Source organism: Populus trichocarpa, chromosome 14 (genome assembly GCF_000002775.5).
Source record: "Populus trichocarpa isolate Nisqually-1 chromosome 14, P.trichocarpa_v4.1, whole genome shotgun sequence".
Classification (NCBI taxonomy): domain Eukaryota; kingdom Viridiplantae; phylum Streptophyta; class Magnoliopsida; order Malpighiales; family Salicaceae; genus Populus; species Populus trichocarpa.
The window spans coordinates 11,458,557-11,479,132 of record NC_037298.2 but is presented as its reverse complement, the minus strand read 5'-3'; the positions used below and the strand labels follow the sequence as shown (position 1 = coordinate 11,479,132).

General features: G+C 33.4%; 2 protein-coding genes across 10 annotated transcripts; one reads left to right on the top strand and one right to left on the bottom strand.

Moving 5' to 3' along the window:
• Positions 1-1,116: 1,116 nt before the first annotated feature.
• Positions 1,117-5,684, bottom strand: LOC7455967 (probable lipid-A-disaccharide synthase, mitochondrial). Of its 9 annotated transcripts, none has more exons than XM_052446765.1 (8): positions 5,255-5,674; positions 5,067-5,166; positions 4,891-4,996; positions 4,570-4,793; positions 4,220-4,298; positions 3,677-3,951; positions 2,830-3,056; positions 1,117-1,374 (listed from the first exon to the last, which is right to left on the bottom strand). In XM_052446765.1, exons 1-8 carry the CDS (start codon positions 5,557-5,559, stop codon positions 1,227-1,229), a joined length of 1,464 nt encoding a protein of 487 aa, XP_052302725.1. In that variant the 5' UTR covers positions 5,560-5,674; the 3' UTR covers positions 1,117-1,226. The 9 variants fall into 9 exon arrangements, 6 of the variants coding, with proteins under 6 accessions (XP_052302725.1, XP_052302723.1, XP_024440475.2 ...); XR_008057205.1 differs by having other exon boundaries at positions 1,234-1,374; positions 2,830-3,048; positions 5,255-5,684; XM_052446763.1 differs by lacking the exon at positions 1,117-1,374 and adding an exon at positions 2,282-2,679 and having other exon boundaries at positions 5,255-5,644.
• A 10,460-nt stretch (positions 5,685-16,144) lies between these two features.
• On the top strand, positions 16,145-20,181 carry LOC7455966 (GDSL esterase/lipase At4g26790). The gene is made up of 3 exons (XM_002321120.4): positions 16,145-16,640; positions 16,802-17,294; positions 19,840-20,181. The coding sequence occupies exons 1-3, from the start codon at positions 16,266-16,268 to the stop codon at positions 20,028-20,030; spliced, it is 1,059 nt and encodes a 352-aa protein (XP_002321156.3). The 5' UTR covers positions 16,145-16,265; the 3' UTR covers positions 20,031-20,181.
• The last annotated feature ends 395 nt before the right edge of the window (positions 20,182-20,576 follow it).

Sequence of the window (20,576 nt, the reverse complement as noted above, 5' to 3'; positions counted from 1 at the left end):
AATTAAGATTTCAGTTGAACCATCTTTAAAAAATGAAGTCCCAATCGATTTGGGATCTCCTGAGGTTTCCATACACCATTATGGTTTCACAGCATCTTCGTCTTCATTTCTCATGGGTTCATCCTCTCGCTTCACTGCATTTGGATCTCAATTATACATTGCATAAAATAATAGAAACAATCTACGAAGAAATATGAGGATCAATGCTCATTAGTCTTTCAGATCAAATTAGAGACACTGACAATTTCAAATGCTACAACCCTCCATTCATGCACCTTAATTTTCTCTGTTGTTCCTAAAAGCATCTGTCATGTTTATCAGATGATTCTTGAAATTCCACTGCTTGTTTATGGATCCACATCATGTTTTTATATATAAAAAAATCAAACTATAGAAGGTTAATTGTAAATTTTCCTAAAAAAAGACAACACCATGGTGGATTACTGATCAATCCCTGATAAAAACTATACACAATAATGATTGATTATATATAGGCCAAACAAATCCAAAATATTTATATTAGAGAGCACGAGCAGAAGTATTTGTTGATACTCACTCAACAAAAACGAAACTATAGTTTTGATAAAAAAAGGGACAAAATTAGAGTACTTAATATTCTTTCTTGAAGATCATATTTTCCTTTCAAGTGTGATAAACTTTTTTAAATTTAAATTGTTGCAAACGAGAAACCATCCAGTATTTGAAACAAATGCTTACTCTTTCATGCTCAAAAGTTTCTCCCTTTTAACTAATAGAATCTCGTTCCTAAAATAATCTCGATAAAGAAGGAACAACGTTCATAATTAACCCCTCCATTGTTACAGTGAACATTCTATAAGTTCAAACAAATTAGGTTTGTGTTGGTTATATATATATATATATATATATATATATATATATATATATATATATATATGTGCGCGCGCGTGTTGAGGAAAGAAAGCTCGTAATTTTTCAACAAAAAGAAGAAGACGACGATAGAAAGTCGTACTAGCAATTTTCAGTAAAATATTTTTATTTCATAGCCAAAATATGAAGTATTCACCCCTAACTTGTATTAAGCCTCGGTGCTATTCTCAGTAAACATCAAAGATGGGAACTGTTTAATCTGTTAGCTCAAAGACAAAAGGAGGTTCTTAAATTAGCAGTAAGAAGAATTCGAACCATTTTCGATACTACATATGTATCTTGTTTTTTTATACATGGGATGAACAGAAGTAGTGTAATTACTGAGTTGCAACTCCATACCCACACAGTAAACAAAAGAGTTTTAGGAATAGAGAAGAAAACAAACTTGTAGGTCCTGCGGGGTGGTTGGTTCCATAACATTTGAAGCTTGGAAGAAGCCATGATCTCTCTCTTCGTAGTGTGCGCCTGTGTGTATGTGTGTGACAGAGAAGCTTTAGGTCTACTGTATAACATTGTTAACAATTTGGTCGTTCATCTTTGCAAGGCACAAGACGACTTCATGGAAAATGCATAGTAGTTAGATTATCTTCATTGGATATGATACAATATGTCGTGTGTTGAAAGTTTTTTTTTTTAAAAAAACAAACAAAGAGAGATAGAGCGCAAATCTTAAAGCTCCATCATGCTAGCAAAATCTATCATAGATTTGAAAGTTAGTTATATCATATCGGTAGGTTATACATAATATTATTATATTTATATAAATACATATTTTTATTATTAATAAAAATTTAATTTATTATAAATGATAAATTATACCTCTTGTTTTTTAGAGATTGTCTATTAGTCATAAAAACTGCAAAAACATATAATTAGAGCTAATACTATAAACATAACAATTACTCTCTTCTTCTAAATAATGGTTTAGGAGATTTCTCATGGGTAGTTCGTGTGGATTACCATCGAAGACCGAACAAATGAACGACTTGTTTGTGACAACCTATCCTTTGAAGAATTATTTAAAACCGAAAAAGATAAGATCCTTAAATAACTCTAGATCTGTCCAATGAGATCCTAGGGACTCCAAAATAATTTTATTTTAGTTGTGGACATGATATTCAAAAACCCTACATTGAATGTACTCCATAAGTTTGATTATTGAATAAATGTAATATTGACAATTAATTAATGCCAGTTTTTAGCATGCATAAAATCAGCCCAGGCAAAGGTTTTAAGCATATATACCTAGAACCAAAAACTAAGTACTGTCCAATTTGAGTTAAGGTTTGCACCCCTGCTTTAGACACCCTACGAAGCATTCTCCAAAATAAAGAAATAGTTTGGATTTAATAATAACAACAAACGCACCTGGTTGCCTGAATTTGCAATATTGAAAATTTGAAATTAATGTGTATACATGGAACCTAAAAAACACACTGTATATTTCAGAGTGAAGAATGACAATGAAATTTATCCTAGAAGTTTCACATTCAAAATAGCAAGTTCAGCTTAAAACTACTCCTTCATGACTTCAGCCACTTGCTCGACATTTTAAACTTAAACAACAATGTTAGGTAAATTAATCCTCACGATTTTACATGGCTTAGGATAGTGGATGATGCTATCATACTTGGGGTGCAATTTGGAAATTTCCATCCCATCTGTTCTTCCAAGTTGTTTATAATTCTTTCTGAAGGAAACAGAAGTTTTATTACATTTTCGGCAGCAACAATCTGTTCTTCTTGAAGTCTCTTGTTATGCATTAGTTTCCTGAAATGAGGCATATTATCCTGAAGTTACAAATATAGTTGCGAACCAACTTCACAGAAGATCATGTTACACAGGCTTTGCTATTTTTTAGATCCAGTTAGTCACTAGGAAAATAGAAGTATCAATATCCATAGAGTAATGAGATCTTACATAAGCAATGAGGCTAGATTTGTAGGTGTGCATGCTTGAAAGAGAGCCTCAGGGATTATAGCTGAATCTGTGAGAATGTTGGGAAGAGAAATGTAAGGTATCTTTGCTTTATATTGAATGTACCATTCAGTTAGGATATGGGCTCGATAGGCAACGACACATGGTAAGCGTGCAAGCTGCAACTCCATCGCCACTGTTCCTGAAGTACACAATGCAATCCTGCTGGCCTGCAAGACATTCAATTCAGTTCCAACAACGAGGCTTTAAGGGTGTTATCAAATAATGGGAATGAAATAATTTATACATATTCCACCTATCAAATGTAGGCTCTTCAAATTTATGGAGATTTAGGATAGAACTCAAGGTGCAAACTGAACATTGGGAAGGAAAAAAAAAACCCTACCAAAATTATCTTGATCTTGAATACACCAAAAGAGAAATTAGATACCCTCTTTTAGATCCTAATTGGGGCCAAAATTCTAATAAAAACACAAAAAAAAAAGCAGTATATAAGATGTGGCACTATTAACCACAATCAAGTTTCTCAAAGTCTCCTGGCAGTGCCCACCCTCTTTCAGTAGTGTACAATGTATTTAATCCGACTCCTCGGTATACTCCCACTAATAATAGGTCAATTTCTGCCAGATTGACTCCTCCTCTCCTCCATTTCTTATTTCACCCATGACAGTGAGATCAATTAGGAACTGGCAATCCTTTAGTTAAGTGACAAGGAAACTATGCAAGCAATCCATTTTCACCAACAGCTGCAATCCCTTATGCTTCCTAAGTCATAGATTTCTGATTCAACTATGAATGCTTTCTGTATGAGAAGAGCAGAAGAGCTTACACTGAACGCATCATATTTCAGGTGTTGATGTCCCCCAGGAATCAATATAGCAGGCACAGGCCACTTACGAATGACTCCATCAATGTAATTCTCCACATGCTGATTAGGAGCCACATGGATCACGGTAATTAATTCAGGAATGGAGTCTTTTAACTGATCAAAAGTGTGTGCAAAGATGGAAAGCATCCGAATGACCTCTTGCAATCTGCTTCCAGGAAGCAAGGAAATGACCGCAGCACCTTCCAAAGATGCAACTTCTGAGGTGTTAAAACAGGCTTAAATTTCAAAATTTAGAGAGCAGCTCCCAAGTAATAATTAAGAACATATAGCAGGCATTACAATTTTTCAATCACCTATAGAAGGATAAAGTGAAGATGCATATCCAAGAACAAAGCTTGATCATGATGTCGATTATTGATCAATATCTATTAGTTAACTGTCATGTATACCATAATGGCATAATAACAAGAAGCATTGTTCAATGTGAAGTAGAGAAATACTCTTGAAATACAGGAAATTAGACCATTCATCACAACGTATTACCTGAAGATAATGCATATTTCCTTCGGAAATCTTCAGAATTTCCTTCTATCTTAAGGTCATGTGGTGAGGCTTGCTTTCCCTAAACATGATAAATGTTAGAACGTCAACAACAATAGTAAATTTTAATCGGAAACATCCAGAACAAATCATTAAGTAATCATTTCAGACAGCATGGGCAGTTGGTAGATGAATGCACAAGATATGCTCTCTTAACTAGCATATTTTTGGAACAATAAACATGTTATCTCTCTTAACTTTCACAGGAAACTCAAAGACGTGTAATTAAATATGTTATCTCTATTAAAGAGTTAAACCAGATTACATTCCAAGGTTTGAAGATTAATCCATACCAAATTAAATTCAAAAATGTCTTCCAGGACAGGATGGCCCACAAAGGTTGCATCTAATCCATTTAACTTGCAAACTGCTTCCTCATTAGGGAGTATGCATAAGATGTGATCCACAAAATTAGCCAGGCCTTTGAGCCTTGCTTCTCCCCCTTTCCACGCCCAAAACGAAGGCGCCACATAATGAAAATGCAGAGGACCATTCAATTCTTGCCAACCATATCTAGCTGCAAAAATCATTTCCCCATTTTCCTACAACATTTGCATCACATAAGCAACACAAACAAGTATAGAAGCCAACACTGAGAGGCTAGTTCATATTACCTCGCAACTGCTTTAGAAGACGAAAAGAAAACCCCTTGGAATCCACAGTCACAACAACGTGAGGCTGAAACAAAATTGCACCCTCAATTGTTTCCTTCAACCTTACCTGAAAGTTTACAGTAACGCTCAATTCCAATTAACATTGACTCTAGTAAGTAAACAAAATGACTACTCACTCTAAACTTGTTAAGATGTGGTAACAATTCCCACATCCCCATCACTGAAATATCCTCCATAGGGAACAAAGATTCCAATCCTTCCTTGGACATCCTGGGCCTTTAAAAAAAAAGTAACATTTTCAATTTCTGACAATGCAAATAGAAGTTAATACTGGGATTAAAGAAACGTTCTCGTGGTTGCTTACCCTCCAACGCCAGAAAAACGAATGGGAAGAGGAGAGAGCTTCTTCAAAGAAGCCATAAGGCGAGAAGCAATAGAGTCTCCTGAAACCTCCCCAGCAACTATGAACACTCTCAGTTCTCCATCTTTATCCCCCATGTCTACTACAGTTCTGCTCCGAACAGAAAAAGATCTTCTAAGGAGGCTCGAGAAACCCATTTCCCCCCCATTTTTTATATCTCTGATGGTTCTTAACAGCATTTTTAACATCGATTGGGCATCAGTGTCAATTGAAGGCGAGAACCAAGCAGAGACAGGGAGTGAGTTCATGAGAAATAGGGTAAGCGGGTGTACTGTTTCGCTCCATGCCTGTTGGATTATGGACTTTGGCCCGGATTTCTGTGGATTGAGCACTTGAGCCTCTTCATGGGCCTAAATCTCGGAGGTTTGTGTTTTGGTCTCATCCCTTGATAAAGTATAGTATAGTTTAGGGACCTAAATTAGAACTGGCGAGCAGTTGGGTATCAGTGCACGGTCTTTTCTAAAAATGAAAAAAAGAAAAAGAAAAAAGGACTGCCGTTTCTTGGCTGACGTGTGGCCGCTGTTTCAGCTGCCAAAGAGAAGCAGTTGACGTGCTGGTCTAGTAGTTAACACATTGTTATATCCCTACAAAGATGAAAACACAAGTTTGATATCTAGAAAACACACCTGTTGAGAGGAGTAGCCACAAATCCCGAACGGGACTAGTCTCATTCTTTAATAAGGGTGTAAAAATACTCGAGTTAGCACAGAAAAAAATATTTAAATATCTATTTGGAATTACTTTTCAATGATATTTAAGGAAGATTTATGTTTTTTTTAATTTTTGTTTATGTTTTTAGATCGTTTTTTATATACTGATATAAAAAATAATTTTAAAAAATAAAAAAAATATTATATCAATATATTTTTGAATAAAAAATACTTTAAAAAACAATAAATAAATCATATAAATATTGTTCCAGCATTGAGGGATTTCATGGAAGCTACCTTGAGCTTATTTGCAGAGGAGGGCAAGGGACTTCATCATAGAGGTGCCATGCCAACTGCCAAGCCCCTCGTATTAAACTGGACAATTGCATACACCGTGATGACGACGAGACCTGCTCCTAGAAACGAGTGAAGCTGCGTCAGCAAAGTTCATAAATGGATCACCTAATTAGAACCAACCTCTCTGCTGGGAAGCTTTTATTGTTTTCCATGTCACTTTAATTGGAACTTGACCTTTCCTCAATAAATATTTCAACCACCGTCCATTTCTTTTCCTCCAGGTCGGGTTCATGCTGCTCCCCCTTTAATGCTCGAGATGACTGTTTCTGTTCTAGATTACGGGAGATCTTTTCTAGATTGCGGGAGAGATTGTGTATTAAAGTATTTTTTATTTAAAAATATATTAAAATAATATTTGAAATTAAATTGAAGGGGATCACAGACTTAATCAGATGCATTACCAATAATTTTGGAATGTTGATGTTCGCTTCAACTACCCTCCGTCGATACCTGAGTAATGCTGTACATTGTCTAGCCACTAAATTTGGAAACATGGCCGATTACATAAAAACACTAACTTGTTTATTTGTTATAAAATATTTCTTTTTAAAAAGTAGTTTTTATATAAGTAAATTATTTTTTAATGTTTAATAATGTCATAGATAATATATTAAAAATATTTTTCTAGTTATGCTATAAAAAAATAAATTGGAAAATCACTTATTAATATTTTATTTTTTTTAAGTTTATATATATATATATATAGTATTAAATATAACAACCAAATAACTTACAATAAAAAAAATATAAAAAGTGTAATGGTGGAAATTTTTTTTATTATATCATATTTTTATATATAGTTTATTTTATAAAATATAACAATATATATAATATAAATATTTTAAATATAACATTATAGACATATAGCCTTGTTAAATATTTTTAAGTAAAATATATTAATATGTTTAGTTGTATAATAAAAAATGAGATGAAATTTATTTTATGGTCTTTGGACATATCAAAGAAAATAAGTTAGAAAATAATGCATTTCACTACCAGATTTAATATTTTTACTAACGTAAATTTTTATCAGTGTTTACATTAGCAGTCTGTTGGTATGTATGTTACCGATGGACTCACGAAAAGAAACAGTCTGTGAAAAAAATCTCATCGGTAATTTATAGACTGTCAGTAATAAATATATCGATGGACAAAGTGCGCCAAAACAAATTTATTTTTTTTATTCTGTCGATATATTTATATGCTTAGAAGATGTTTAAGAGATTTCAAGACTAAGGATCACTAATGCTTGTTTCCTGACCTTTTTTTTTCCATGGATTTCTGGACCTTGGAATTGATTTGCAAAATGGTCCATCGTGGCCCCTAGTGTCGAGCTTGGGCCTTTTCTCTTTGTTTTCTTCATTTGGTTTTGAGCATCATCATATTAGTTATTTTTGTGAAATGCTCAAACCATTTGGACCATTTGAATTCTTTCATGCCCCTAGTTTTATTTGGGCACCTTTAATCATTGAAGATCTTTTTGTATATTTCTCGCACTTGCCTCCTAGTGTGGGGTGTGATTATAGTCAATATTATTTTTCAAGAAAAATACATTAGGCTCAAGAGGGGACTGCAATGAATTTTTTTAGTATTGTGAAAGGATTATCAAAGATGACCTTCCCTCATTTCAAACGCATGCATTTAGCTTTGCTTTCTTTCATGCAAATATACAAAATGATTTGTCATTATTCATTCAGCTAAAATTCAGTTTTGAAGTCATCTTATGGTGTTCAGGTTGTTCTTCAAGTTTTTCTAGGTGTATAGTCACCTTATTAGGATATTATTTGAATTTTCAGAACTTGTCTGTTAGAACAAACACCAATTTAATTTATGTTTTTGTACTAAAACCTTGATTTTCTAAAAATTCTTGTGAAAACATGGGATCATCCAAGTTGTCGACAAGACTAAAATAGGTCAAAATATACATGATCAAACAAAAGATAATATATAATAGGAGTAGACTCCTCATGAAAGCTCTTGCGGTGATCTCATTGATGGTGTGGATATAAAATTATGGTAGAAATTCAAGTCCCTCAAGAATTCATGCCGCCTTCTTCGCTCCCTGCTATTACTATTGGTGCTTTTAATTTTCCTAGGCATTCCACCTTTAGTGCATTTTCTTATCCACTACTCGAAGCATGATTGGGTAGAGGGTTCATACTTACGTTTGAAGTTTCTTCAAACGTTATTCACCCAACTTTAATCAACTGTATGAGCTTCTTCTTGAAGGCACAACACATATGTATGCTATGTCTTGCAACACCAATATGGTACTCGCAGGTAAGGTCAAGCTTGTACGAGTTAGGATAAGGTGGCTGTAGAGATGTTAGGGGTTTAGGAGTTATATGTACAATGCTTAGTAGCTTTTGATACATTTCATTCAAAGACAGCGGTAGTGGGGGTAGTTGTTCTTGGTCTCGTTGGTAATTTTTCTTTGGAAAATTTTCAGTTTGGTTTTTGGCTTGAAAGTTTTGGGGCTTAGGTTTTCTAGTAAGAAATAGGGAGTTGATGTTGACAATTTGAGATGAAGTGTGGTAGTTTTGGAATTGGTTTTTCCTACCCTTGTAACCACCTTCAATATGGTCGACCTTCTTTATTTTTCCTTCGAAGCCCCTTTTCTTGACAGGTGCAGAAATTCTACCACTTTTGACCCCTTGCTTTATACGCTCAGCTACTACCATAACATTATTGAATTGCTGTGTCAACCTACCCATCATATGCTTGTAGTACGATGCCTTGAGCATGCCAAACTACCCATCATATGCTCGTAGTATGACGCCTTGAGCATGTTGGCAAATAAAATAACCAGTTCTTTATCTAAAAGTGAGGGATGCACCTGAGCAACTAGATCTCTCAATCTCTAGGCATATTCCTTTATGCTTTCTTTATCTTTTTTTTTTCTTTTCAGATTGGACAAACTGGTTCTGTAGGTTGTAATATCCATATTGTACTTGTACTGCTTGATAAAAGCATTCACTAGATCTTTCCATCTCTGGATCTTTGTGTTGTCCAATCTTATGTACCAACTCAATGCTTCCTTACTCAAACTATCTTGAAAAAAATGCATCAATAGTTTTTCATTGTGTGCTCATTCTGTCATTTTATTGTAATAGGACTTGAGATAAGTCATGGGGCATTGAGTTCCAGTATATTTGATAAACTTGGAAACATAAAATTTCTTTGGTACAACTACATTCGGGACTAGACATTTTTACGGCCCGTACTAGGTCATACAAGTTTTCCCCTTCAATAACCTTGATTTTGGCTTTCAGTGCTGCCATTTTATCTTGATCAATATCATTATATGACTTGGTCTTGTGGGACTCATCGACAAATGCATCTATAACTGCAGGGGCTAGTGCCGATGTTGACTATACAAATGCTGGATTGTGCTGAGGCTCCTGATTATGTTTGCCCATTCGTTCTTCATGCTGAGTTATTGTTGGGGTCTGAACAAAGGTGACAGGTCGATTGGAAGGACCTTCGCCAAATGTATTTCTAAGTGTTTGCTTGAGAAAGTTAATAAGGCTAGTCACATTAACTTTTAGAGACTCCAACTCTTCTTGGAAATGAGCATCATAATGAGCACGTTCTTCATCTTTCATATTTCTTAGTCGAAGTTGGGTGTTGTAGACTTTGCGGATTAGAATTCTTTGGGGACCTATATTTCAACCTGATGCATGTATGTATGTTATTTAAAATGAATATATATATGTATATAGATGCAAATGTGAGTACATGCACATCAAATATGAATGGCGAAGACCCACAATTCGATAATCTCAGACTCTTTTTAGAAAAGTCATGGTTTTAGCTTAGAAAATCCTACAGAGTTTAGGATTACTGGTAAGGTCTGTCTTGATCCTAAAGGCAGGTTTTAGACCATTACATAAAGGGTAGGCTTTCTACCTGGTCTCAAAAAAGGTCTATGAACTGCTAAGTGATTACCTTACATGAAAACAATATAGAGGTTTACAAGGAATGGTTGAGGCATAGTGTGACCGTCATTACCGAGTAAATACTCAGTTTATAGTTAGAAGTTTCATGAATCTGAACCTCGACTAAAAGTCATGAGGCAGACCACTACTCTCCATTTAACCTAAAAATAGGTTTATTCACAAAATTAAAATGTATGAGGGCATTAATCCATACCCGATGCACTTATGCATGAGCAGTATAAAAATGCATGCTAAAGCAGCAAAAATACGAGCTAGAATTAAATAGACCAAAAACAAATATGCAAATAATCAAATAAGCTAAGCATAATCCAATTAGACAAGGTGTTCCCTAGTAAAGTCGCCATCCTATCGCGGGGCGACGTCGAATGACACACTTTATGCCTCCTGAGAGGTATTGGGAGTAGCAAAGGGGTTTTAGGTTTAATTATAAAATTATGATTATAAGGTTCAGGAGTCGTCACCTAGTATTAAGGTTACTAGAAAATCTAATGGTCTGCGAGAGTCCGGGTAAGGGACTGATTGTACAAGGGGAAGACGCATCACCCTCAGTGCACCCTACCTGAGGTAAGATGCATTGTTGTTTGATTATTCTTTCTAGGTCAAGTTTCTATTCGTTGGTATTTTTCTAAGATTCAAGGTAGATCTCTTTTCGTGTGGAAGCCTCTACCTTATCGGGTTAAATCCTAACCATTCTAAGGTCTAAATTTTAACATTACATTTATTTTGCATTTTGTATCTTTAATACATGAGGGTATATTCTACTGTGTAGTTTTACATCCCTGAATATTAAAGTTTACAGCTAAACCATAACATTTTAAATATAAAGTGAACAAAATAATTGTTGAAGGATTTTTGAAATTTTAGCCAAACCCTAAGAATGATCAGAAATTAGTTATGATATCCATTTTTGCATTTCAAAACATGAAAAAGATGCATTTTTGTCTTTTTTATTTATTTTATAAAAGTATGCTTAGAAAACTTTTAGGATTTGGTTGTATGTACGAAAATATTTTTTTTTAAAAAAAGGAAATTAATTTAAAAATTTTTAGATTTTTTTTTGAATTTTTTATAAAAATTTTAGAAACATTTCGGAGAAAACCGGGTATTTTAATACCATATCTGTATCTTACAGTGTAAATATACAACTCCATATTATGCAAAATTGTTGGAAAAATAAGCGAGAAAATCACAAATTTTTTTGAAATAACCCTTAGAATTTTTCCTTTTAATATTATATATTATTATTATTATTAAAATATTGGGCTAGGCTCGACCTAGCTAACTAGGCCGGACCAAGCCAAGATAGGCTGACTGACAGCCCAACAAACTTCTTTCTCTTTTTTTTTAGGTGGGCTAAGTCCATATGGGTTGAGTCAAAACAGGTCTAGCCCATCTCAAAGGTTAACTATTTTTACAGAACTTGAATCAATGTTCACATTTGCATACAACCGAAATGGTTGCAGGTCGGGGGGGGGGATGAGGGATGAAAGAAGAAGCTCACCTGGCGCAAGAGTTTCAGTTGTGATTAAGAGGTCGGCGTGGGGGGGGAATGAGGGATGAAAGAAAAAGCTCACTTGGCGCAAGAGTTTTAGTTGTGATTAGGAGGTCTAACTAGTGGCTCAGGTTGGAGTTGGAGGAAGAAACAACAATTGTCATGGTGTAGAGGGCTGATTGATAAGAAGAAGAAGTTGACGATGGTGGTGGTGGATGTCATTATTACCGGTGAGCAAATAGGTTGGTGGGAAAGGTTGGGCTACTCTTGGTCACATCAATGCTAAGGTGAAAATGGCTGAAGAGGTGGCGAAGAGATAAAAAAGAGAGAGAGAACTGTCGGCTTGGAAAGGAAAAACTAGGAGGAGGCTGAATTTTAGCTAAATTTGGACTCGCATTTCTTTTCCATCAGGCCATGAAATCCACCCCTATTTATAGGAGGTGGAATAAGGATATGTTGTCTTTTATGGTGTCAAATCTTGGCCTTTGATTCAACCCCGTAAGATCCCAATCGTTGGTTCAAAGTGGTCATCATGAATTGTCAAATTTGACAGTTAAAGGTTGCCTAAGGTGGCCTTTTTGGGTTGCGCCACAGCCGCTGTGGTGTCAATCGTGCAAGTTTGTTAAATTTGATGAAGGGTAGAGGCATTAAATGCACCTGCAAAGTAGCCCTCTGAGCAGTCTTTTCAGAGAAAAATTGAAGAAGAGGATGAATAGTAACCAAAATGACGTCGTTTTGGTAAAGTTCAATTTAGTCATTCAATTTCTGATTTCTCTTAGTTACACTCCTGGTTGACTTCAAACTTTTAATTTTATGCAATTTTGCCTCTAACGAACTTCAACTTCAGCCCCAGATTTTAGCGTCTTTTCACATTAGTCCTTAGTTTTAGATTTATATAAATTGACCCTCAATTGACGGTTAAAATTTTAATTTTCTTCAATTTCACTCCTGATTTTTAGTCAATTGGGTCCCCAAAGTTCGATGCCTTTTTTAAAATAGTTATTCGCTGCGAATTTCTTTAATTTAACCCCTAATTTACCATAAAATTTTGATTTTCTTATAATTTTACCCCTGATTTCAGTCAATTGAATTGGTAAAAATTAAATTTAGTCTCCTAAAATTTCAATATTCTCAATTAAGCCTAAATTGGGTTCCAAAACTTAATTTTTCACTAATTAAACCCCTAATAAAATTAGTTTGACTCATTTAAAGTATAATTAAGTTCTTACACCTAATTAAATATTTCAATTGAACCTAAATAAATTCTTAAACATAATTAAACTTTAATTTGGCCCATGATGAAATCAAATTGGCCTTATTAAAAATCTAATTATGTCCTTGGGCTTAATGTTTAGCAGATTTGTCCATTAATCATTTAATTTGACCTTAACTTATATTGTCTCTCTAATTTTGCGTTAAATAGGATACAATTAGGCTCATGATTTGATCCAAAATTGTAGCTTATTTTTTCTACATTTGAAATCCTTTCCCAGTCAACTTTTTTTACGTTATCAGTTTCTTTGCTATTATTATTTTATTTTTATTTTGAAAAAAAAATAAATTTAAAAAATAACCCATAAATAATTATAACACCTATAAAAACATATCCCTTATGTGATAATAAGTGTACCTTCCAATACTTGAGTTGATGGATTGCTGAGGAGGAAAATAGAGACTAGAGAGAACGCAAAATAAAGAAAGGATTTTGTGTAATGGCGGAGAGACTGTTACGCCTTCATTGTATGAATGGTTTAGGGTTGTTTATACACTTGGTAACCCACCAAGATCACGTGACTTTCCTGAAAAAGGGAGGATGAGAAGTCTAACTCTACCTCTCCATCATCTCCATCATTTCAGGACCATCAATGTCCAAGCACAGCGACTGTATCCATCCTTGATAGAGTAAACATAATGTTAGAAGATAACTGGGTAAATTACTGGGCAAGAATTCCCACTTCTAACATTATGGTATGAAATGATCAGTAGGGCACCAGGGGAACCGCGCGCACATGGGAAGTCGAAGATAACTGTTACCTTGTTTTTGTTTAAATATAGGTATGAAATTCCTCTTCACGGCTTCACCCAAATGGCTGGCTGATACTCTCTGCATTTGACAAATTTATGAGATTTATTGAGGAGGTTCCCTCTGTCACGGTATTTAAGAATTGCTTTGAATCGAGGGGATGCATAGAAGGACGTCGAGATGTCGCCTGGTTTTTTACTTGTCGACATCATAATAAAAGTCCCTTGAAACAAATATTTCAGGAGAGATTTGAATAATCTATCCCCAGATGGAGAGGAGAATGGACTCTAGTTAAATATACTGGATCAATTTTGTTGTTTGCCGAACGTTAAAAGTACGAGAATTCCAATCTCTGAGTGCACCTTGTCTGACAACAGGGAAAATACAACAAATATTTGAGACATGCAACTAATAGGATGGATACATGCATGCTGTCGTGGGGCTTGTCTCTAGAACCCCACGGCTTTCTTCCACGAAAACTATTGGGGTTGATTCTCCACCAGCTTTTCATCTGGTGGTCGAGTCTAGTTACAAAGTCTAAATAGAAATCATAACTCGATCCAACTGCTTTTGCGTTCTATTTATAACAATAATTAATAAGTTGGTTTGGCGTTTCCAGCAACGCAGAAATATTTAACCAAGAACAGCCAACATCACGAGAGATTAGTCAAATAAAGGACTGGGGTCCATTCATTTGATGCTTTCTATTTATTTTTCCACATTTTTCTAGCCAGATGGTTCAAGCACATTATATTTTGCTACAGATTAAACGGCTCTTTTTGTCTCCGAGTCAACTGGCATTTGCAAATAATTTGATCGTCGAACAAACTCAACTGCTTATTTTTTCCCGAGTTATATATATATATATATAACATTAATGGTTTAAGCGTAACGGGTTCATGTCACTTTAATACTTGAATATAGATAGTTTTGAAGCATGGATGCTAAAAATAATTTTTTTTTTTTAAAAAAATATTATTTTAATATATTTTCAAACAAAAAATATTTTATAAAATAACTGTTATTACAATTAATTACTATCTTCATTCTTATCATCAAACAAATTACCAAATAATTACATGCTAAATTCACATAGTATTTTATAAAACTCGGATGCAATTATAAAGATTTTGTTTGTTTTATAAAAAATAATTTTAAAAAAATAATTTTTTAAATTTTTTTATGTTTATTTACTATTAAAAAATTTTATTAATAGAAAACTCTCTAATTAATTTTTTTTACTTGGTTAAAAATTGTAAAATATTCAAAATTTTTTTTTTTATTAATTATATTATATTTTATCCTCAATTTTGATTGCCCGCACTTCCTAAGGTTTCGGTTACGGAACGAAGGAGCCCGAGCCTGCCTTGCGGAGCTTTGCTTTGAGTCCTTTCCTCTCTAGATCTGACCTCGCCGCTCAATAGATAGTTACTATCTTTTTTTCTCCGAGCAAGGTCTCTCTCTTGTTCTTTCTGGTTCCTCTTGGAAGATCACGCCTTTCGTAATCTATCAATCGAAGGTGAGAGTTGGCTTCATTGCTTGGTTTTCGAAGACGGGAGATATCTCAGATCAGGTTCAACGGGGAGGAGCTAGGAACAGGAACAAGGAGAAGCGAAAACCACTTAAATATATTTTGTTTTGATTTTGATTTTTAATTTTGTTTTTTAAAATTTATTTTATTTTATTTTTATGTCAACTTTAATTTTTATATTTTTTATTATTATTTACTTTTTTTTTATAATTTTTTTAATTAAAAATTTTTATCTATCAAATTTGATTCCTATTCTTTTTATTATTATTTATTTTATTTAAAATAATAATTTATAAAATTATATATATAGTTTTTTAATTTTATTATATTTTTTGTTATTTCAAATTCAGTCTTTATTATTTTAATTATTATTTATTTTATTTGAAATTATTTATAAAATTAAATTTTATTTTCAATTTCATCATTTTTCTATTTTTTTTATTTATAATATTTGATTCTCAGTCTTTTAAAAACTTAAAAATAAATTAAAAATTTTCCAGTTTATTTTTCATAAAATAATTAAATATTAAAAAATATTTTTCAATTTATTTTTCAACATATTATCAAATATAAAAAATTAATTTATTTTTTAAGAATTATTTTTTATTAAAACTACTATCCAAAATAAAACTATTTTTGAGTAAATAAACCGATAAAGCTGAAACAGATTTTGTCACCCCTTTGAAGAATAGATCTTTTTCAACACCCCTGTACTGAAAATCTAGTGGACTTATCTACTATAAATGCTGAGCAGGAATACAGGTGAACTGTTAAATTTTGTTGCAATATCTGCAGCCATTAAGCCACCTACCGAACTCTTTCATATTTATTCCCCATCAAACCTCCTCTTGTACGTACTTCGTAATCTTAATTTCCACATGCCCATCTCCTTACAGGATTCTATTTTTAAGTTTGCGAAGAGCATATAGAAACCACAGAGAAATGGGTTACATGCATGTTCTTAGTCTCTTCTGCATGCAAATAATATTACTCCTAGTAGTAGTTGCTGAAACGACAGCTAAGGTCCCAGCAATCATAGTGTTTGGAGATTCATCTGTTGATGCTGGAAACAACAATGCGATTTCCACTTTGCTCAAGAGCAATTTCAAGCCTTATGGCCGCGATTTCGAAGGTGGGCTCCCCACAGGACGTTTCTGCAATGGGCGCATACCTCCTGACTTCATTTCTGAGGCATTTGGTCTCAAGCCAGCAATACCAGCTTACTTGGATCCTCTGTATAGTATATCAGATTTTGCCACTGGTGTTTGCTTTGCTTCTGCTGGGACTGGCTATGACAATGCAACTTCTAATGTGTTAGTAAGTCTCCACCCAAAAAACAAAAATTTCCCATTTGAATCTTGTCAAGTTTTGTTCTCTCAGGATTGTTCGTATGAATATCATCAGTATTATTACCATACTATAAATGGTGCCATTCAAATGTCAATTAAAATTTATCCCTGGCTCGTATATACTTGCAGAATGTGATACCCTTATGGAAGGAACTGGAGTACTACAAGGATTACCAAAATAAGCTGAGAGCCTACGTCGGAGACCGGAAGGCGAATGAGATATTTAGCGAGGCTCTGTACCTTATGAGCTTAGGAACGAATGATTTCCTCGAAAATTACTACACAATTCCAACCAGGCGATCCCAATTCACCGTCAGACAATATGAGGATTTTCTTGTTGGACTTGCTAGAAATTTCATTACAGAACTTTATCATCTTGGTGGTAGGAAAATATCTCTAAGCGGTGTTCCTCCAATGGGGTGTCTGCCGTTGGAGAGGACCACGAATATCATGGGTCACCATGACTGTTTACAAGAATATAATGATGTGGCCATGGAATTTAATGGGAAATTAGAGTGTTTGGCATCGCAACTTAAGAGGGAGCTTCCTGGACTCAGGTTGTTGTACACAAGGACTGCATATGATACTTTCGATCAAATCATTAGAACTCCTGCTGCATATGGTAAGCTTTACTCTGCTTTCACTAATGCATCTTGATTTGTGACAAAACGATTGCATGCTTAACAAATTCGAACGCACCAAATATTTATGATATCATGCATCATCATTTACTCATCCTTTCATATGTTTTTATTCATTATGCTTTTTATCTAGGAATAATAACTTAATTTTCTTGGATCGAGGACGTGGATGCGGTCCTTGTTTGAGTTATCTGATTGCTTCTAGAGCTATATTGAAAAGAACGCAGCAAACCAGAAATTTAGTTTATGAACAAGCTCAAGCCTTGATGTAAGAGCCATTGATGTAGAGGAATGGTTAACGCTCGGAGATTTGTTAGAGTTAGTGTCAATGCGTTCGAGGACACCTTTTAACTGCAAAATATATATAGAAAAAGTCAATTATAAACTCAATTAAAATAACTGGAGTCGGTTTAACTATTCATATAAATAGTGAACCGGGTTAATATATTTTTTTAAATCATTATATAACAACTTCATGTTGTAGCATAGTTAGTGAGCACATGGGTTACTATATGATGGTCGCATGTTTAATACTTGTTGGTAACAATATTTGCTTTGAAACGACCTTTCACCTATTTTTTGTTTTAAAACGAAAGTGAAGGAATGGCTAGGACCGCCAGACCCAGATCCGTGTGCTTGAGCTTTATAATAACAGGCTCTTAGGGTTTTTTTAATTTGTTTTTTTTTTGGTTTTTTAGCTTTTTGGGGGTTATTTAATTTTATCATTCAGTATTGAGTTAATGATAAAATTTTTTTATCTTTTTATTATATAATAAAATAAAATAAATTTAATCTGACTCAGTAGAATCCATAATTCGGGTCAAGGATTTGACGAGTTACCTAGGGTGAATCTGACATGTTTGTTTTTTTTTCTTGGGATCTTTCCAGTCAACAAGATCATGTCAGAGTAACTTTCACTCAATTTAATTTAAAACTTGGGTTAAGTAAAGAGTCAAGTTAGAAGTTTTCAAGTTTAAATTATTATACCAAGTTTAATGATAATATCAAAAAAATTTCTATGATATAAATATTATTATTTTTACATTCCAATTTGTTTTTCTAACCCACAGTGATAGCATAGCACAAGAAATAAACTAGTAATAGATTAATGTAGCAATAAATGAGCTATATTAGAAAATTATTTTATAAAACATAATTAGTGGACTAATTTGAGTTCAAATTAAAAGTTAAGTACAATTACTTTTAAGGTTAAGACTTTATTAAAAATTATTCTTCAATAAAATTACTTTTATATGAAACATTAACATGATTATAGGGTTGTAGGAGATATATTCTGCACACCAAAGAGTAGTTCATTAGTCTTCCCTCTTTTTTTCCCTAGCTTTTCTGGTTTTTTTTCCCTTCTACTTAAGAGCTAAAGTTTTGTTATATTGTAAAAGATGTTTCGAGTCATGAGTTCTTGCACCTTGTTTAGTAGTGCAATTAATTAATTAGGTGTTGTTAAAATTCTACAAGGCTGAATATAATTAATTTGTTTGTACCAAGAAATGAATAACACTTTTGGATTCTAAGTTGATCAACAAGTAAGTGTCTAAATAATATAGTTTAAATTTTGTTTATGCAATTTGTTCAAACATGCTTGTTGTGTTTTAAGGTTTTAGTTTGATATCAACAAGTAAGTGTCTAAATAATATAGTTTAAATTTTGTTTATGCAATTTGTTCAAACATGCTTGTTGTGTTTTAAGGTTTTAGTTTGATCTTATGTTTTATAGTATTTACATGTTCTTTTTTTATATTTAAAATAAACAAACAACTCTAAATTCTTTCATTCATATCACTAGTAATTTGACAATAAGCTAGCTCATCATAAAATATTTATTTATTTATGAGGTTGAAAGATTGAATCTCACCTACTTTAACTTGTAGCATATCTACATCTCTACACATGATCATAGTTATCCAAAGTGTAGTTGTCAAATTAGGCTTTGACAAGTTAATTTGAAAACTTGGTAATATAAAACATCTAACTCTGATGATTTCGTAATTAGACCAATTAAAATATTAGACAAATTAGGAGTCAAATACAGTCAAGAATCCATTCGGGTCAAAGGTTGATTTTGAAAAAAAAATAAAGAAAAAAACCAAATTTGTTAATGTAGGATTCGAACCTTGATCCTTGTTTTTCCAACGCATATTATACAAGTTAATTTTACTACTTTATATTATTTATTACTGTAATTATCAACCAGGTCAACTTGTCGATCTGGAAACAATATATATAGTGACCTAAACTTTAATTGGGTTAGGTTTCAGGTTAGGGCTTACAACTACAATATATATTCTTATTTAACTTTTTTCATGCAAGAAACTCAATCATACGTAGGTGGAAAAATCAAGGATCCATGAAAATACATCTCTCTCTCTCTCTCTCTCTCTATCTATCTATCTTATTCAGAGCTTCGCTGAGGCAAGTAAGAGTACTGGAAATGGAATTGCCAGCAAATTTCTGCTTCTCCACAAGAACTATTTGACGTTTGAATGTGTTTTTGTTTGTTGATCGGCAGGATTCCAGGTGACAAGGAGGGCGTGTTGTGCCACGGGAACATTCGAAATGAGTTACCTTTGCAATGAACATTCGATTACATGTCGAGACGCCAATAAATATGTATTTTGGGATTCCTTCCATCCCACAGAGAAAACAAATCAAATAATCTCCCAGAAATTAATTCCCATACTTTTAGCAGAATTTCAATGAAGTATCAATGGATTTCGACAGAGCAGTTATAGTAGTGTAAGGTAATGCAATGTAATGACCAAGATGATGTGATGAAGAATATAATGTAATGATATATTGTTTATTTGTAAGACTTTATAGTAATATATAATGGAATTAAAATTACAAACAAGGTGCTTGACAATTGAGCGGTCCATCATGACTTTGGATAAGCATCATGACTTTGGTTATGTGTAGCTTGATCCTTGATCCCTAGGTTTCATGAGTTTAGCCCATTAAAGTAACTAAAATGCTTAAGGTTTTTGAGCAATAGATTTTCACTGTAGTGCCTCTCTATTTATTTTAATCATCAATCTTTTTTTTAATTTCTCTTATATTTTCTATGTTTTTTTTTCAGTTGTTTGTTTCTATTCTTTGCATTTCTTTGAGTTATGAAGGTTTTGTAAGGTTTTAGAGCTTGACCATGGGTTAATTTAATAAAATATGATTTTAATTGTAGCATTAAGACACAATTAGAGGAACAAAAGCCAAACTAAGAAATGAAAAAAAATAATGGAGCAGTAAGAC

What these genes read in the sequence shown, in the direction of transcription:
- LOC7455966 (XM_002321120.4), top strand. Translation starts at nt 16,266, where the DNA reads ATGGGTTACATGCATGTTCTTAGTCTCTTCTGCATGCAAATAATATTA. An exon ending in ATGCAACTTCTAATGTGTTA is followed by an intron (nt 16,641 to 16,801) that starts GTAAGTCTCCAC and finishes ATATACTTGCAG; the next exon opens with AATGTGATACCCTTATGGAA. An exon ending in TAGAACTCCTGCTGCATATG is followed by an intron (nt 17,295 to 19,839) that starts GTAAGCTTTACT and finishes GTTGATCGGCAG; the next exon opens with GATTCCAGGTGACAAGGAGG.
- LOC7455967 (XM_052446763.1), bottom strand. Translation starts at nt 5,559, where the DNA reads ATGAACTCACTCCCTGTCTCTGCTTGGTTCTCGCCTTCAATTGACACT. An exon ending in CACATCTTAACAAGTTTAGA is followed by an intron (nt 4,997 to 5,066) that starts GTGAGTAGTCAT and finishes GTAAACTTTCAG; the next exon opens with GTAAGGTTGAAGGAAACAAT. An exon ending in ACATTTTTGAATTTAATTTG is followed by an intron (nt 4,299 to 4,569) that starts GTATGGATTAAT and finishes TATCATGTTTAG; the next exon opens with GGAAAGCAAGCCTCACCACA.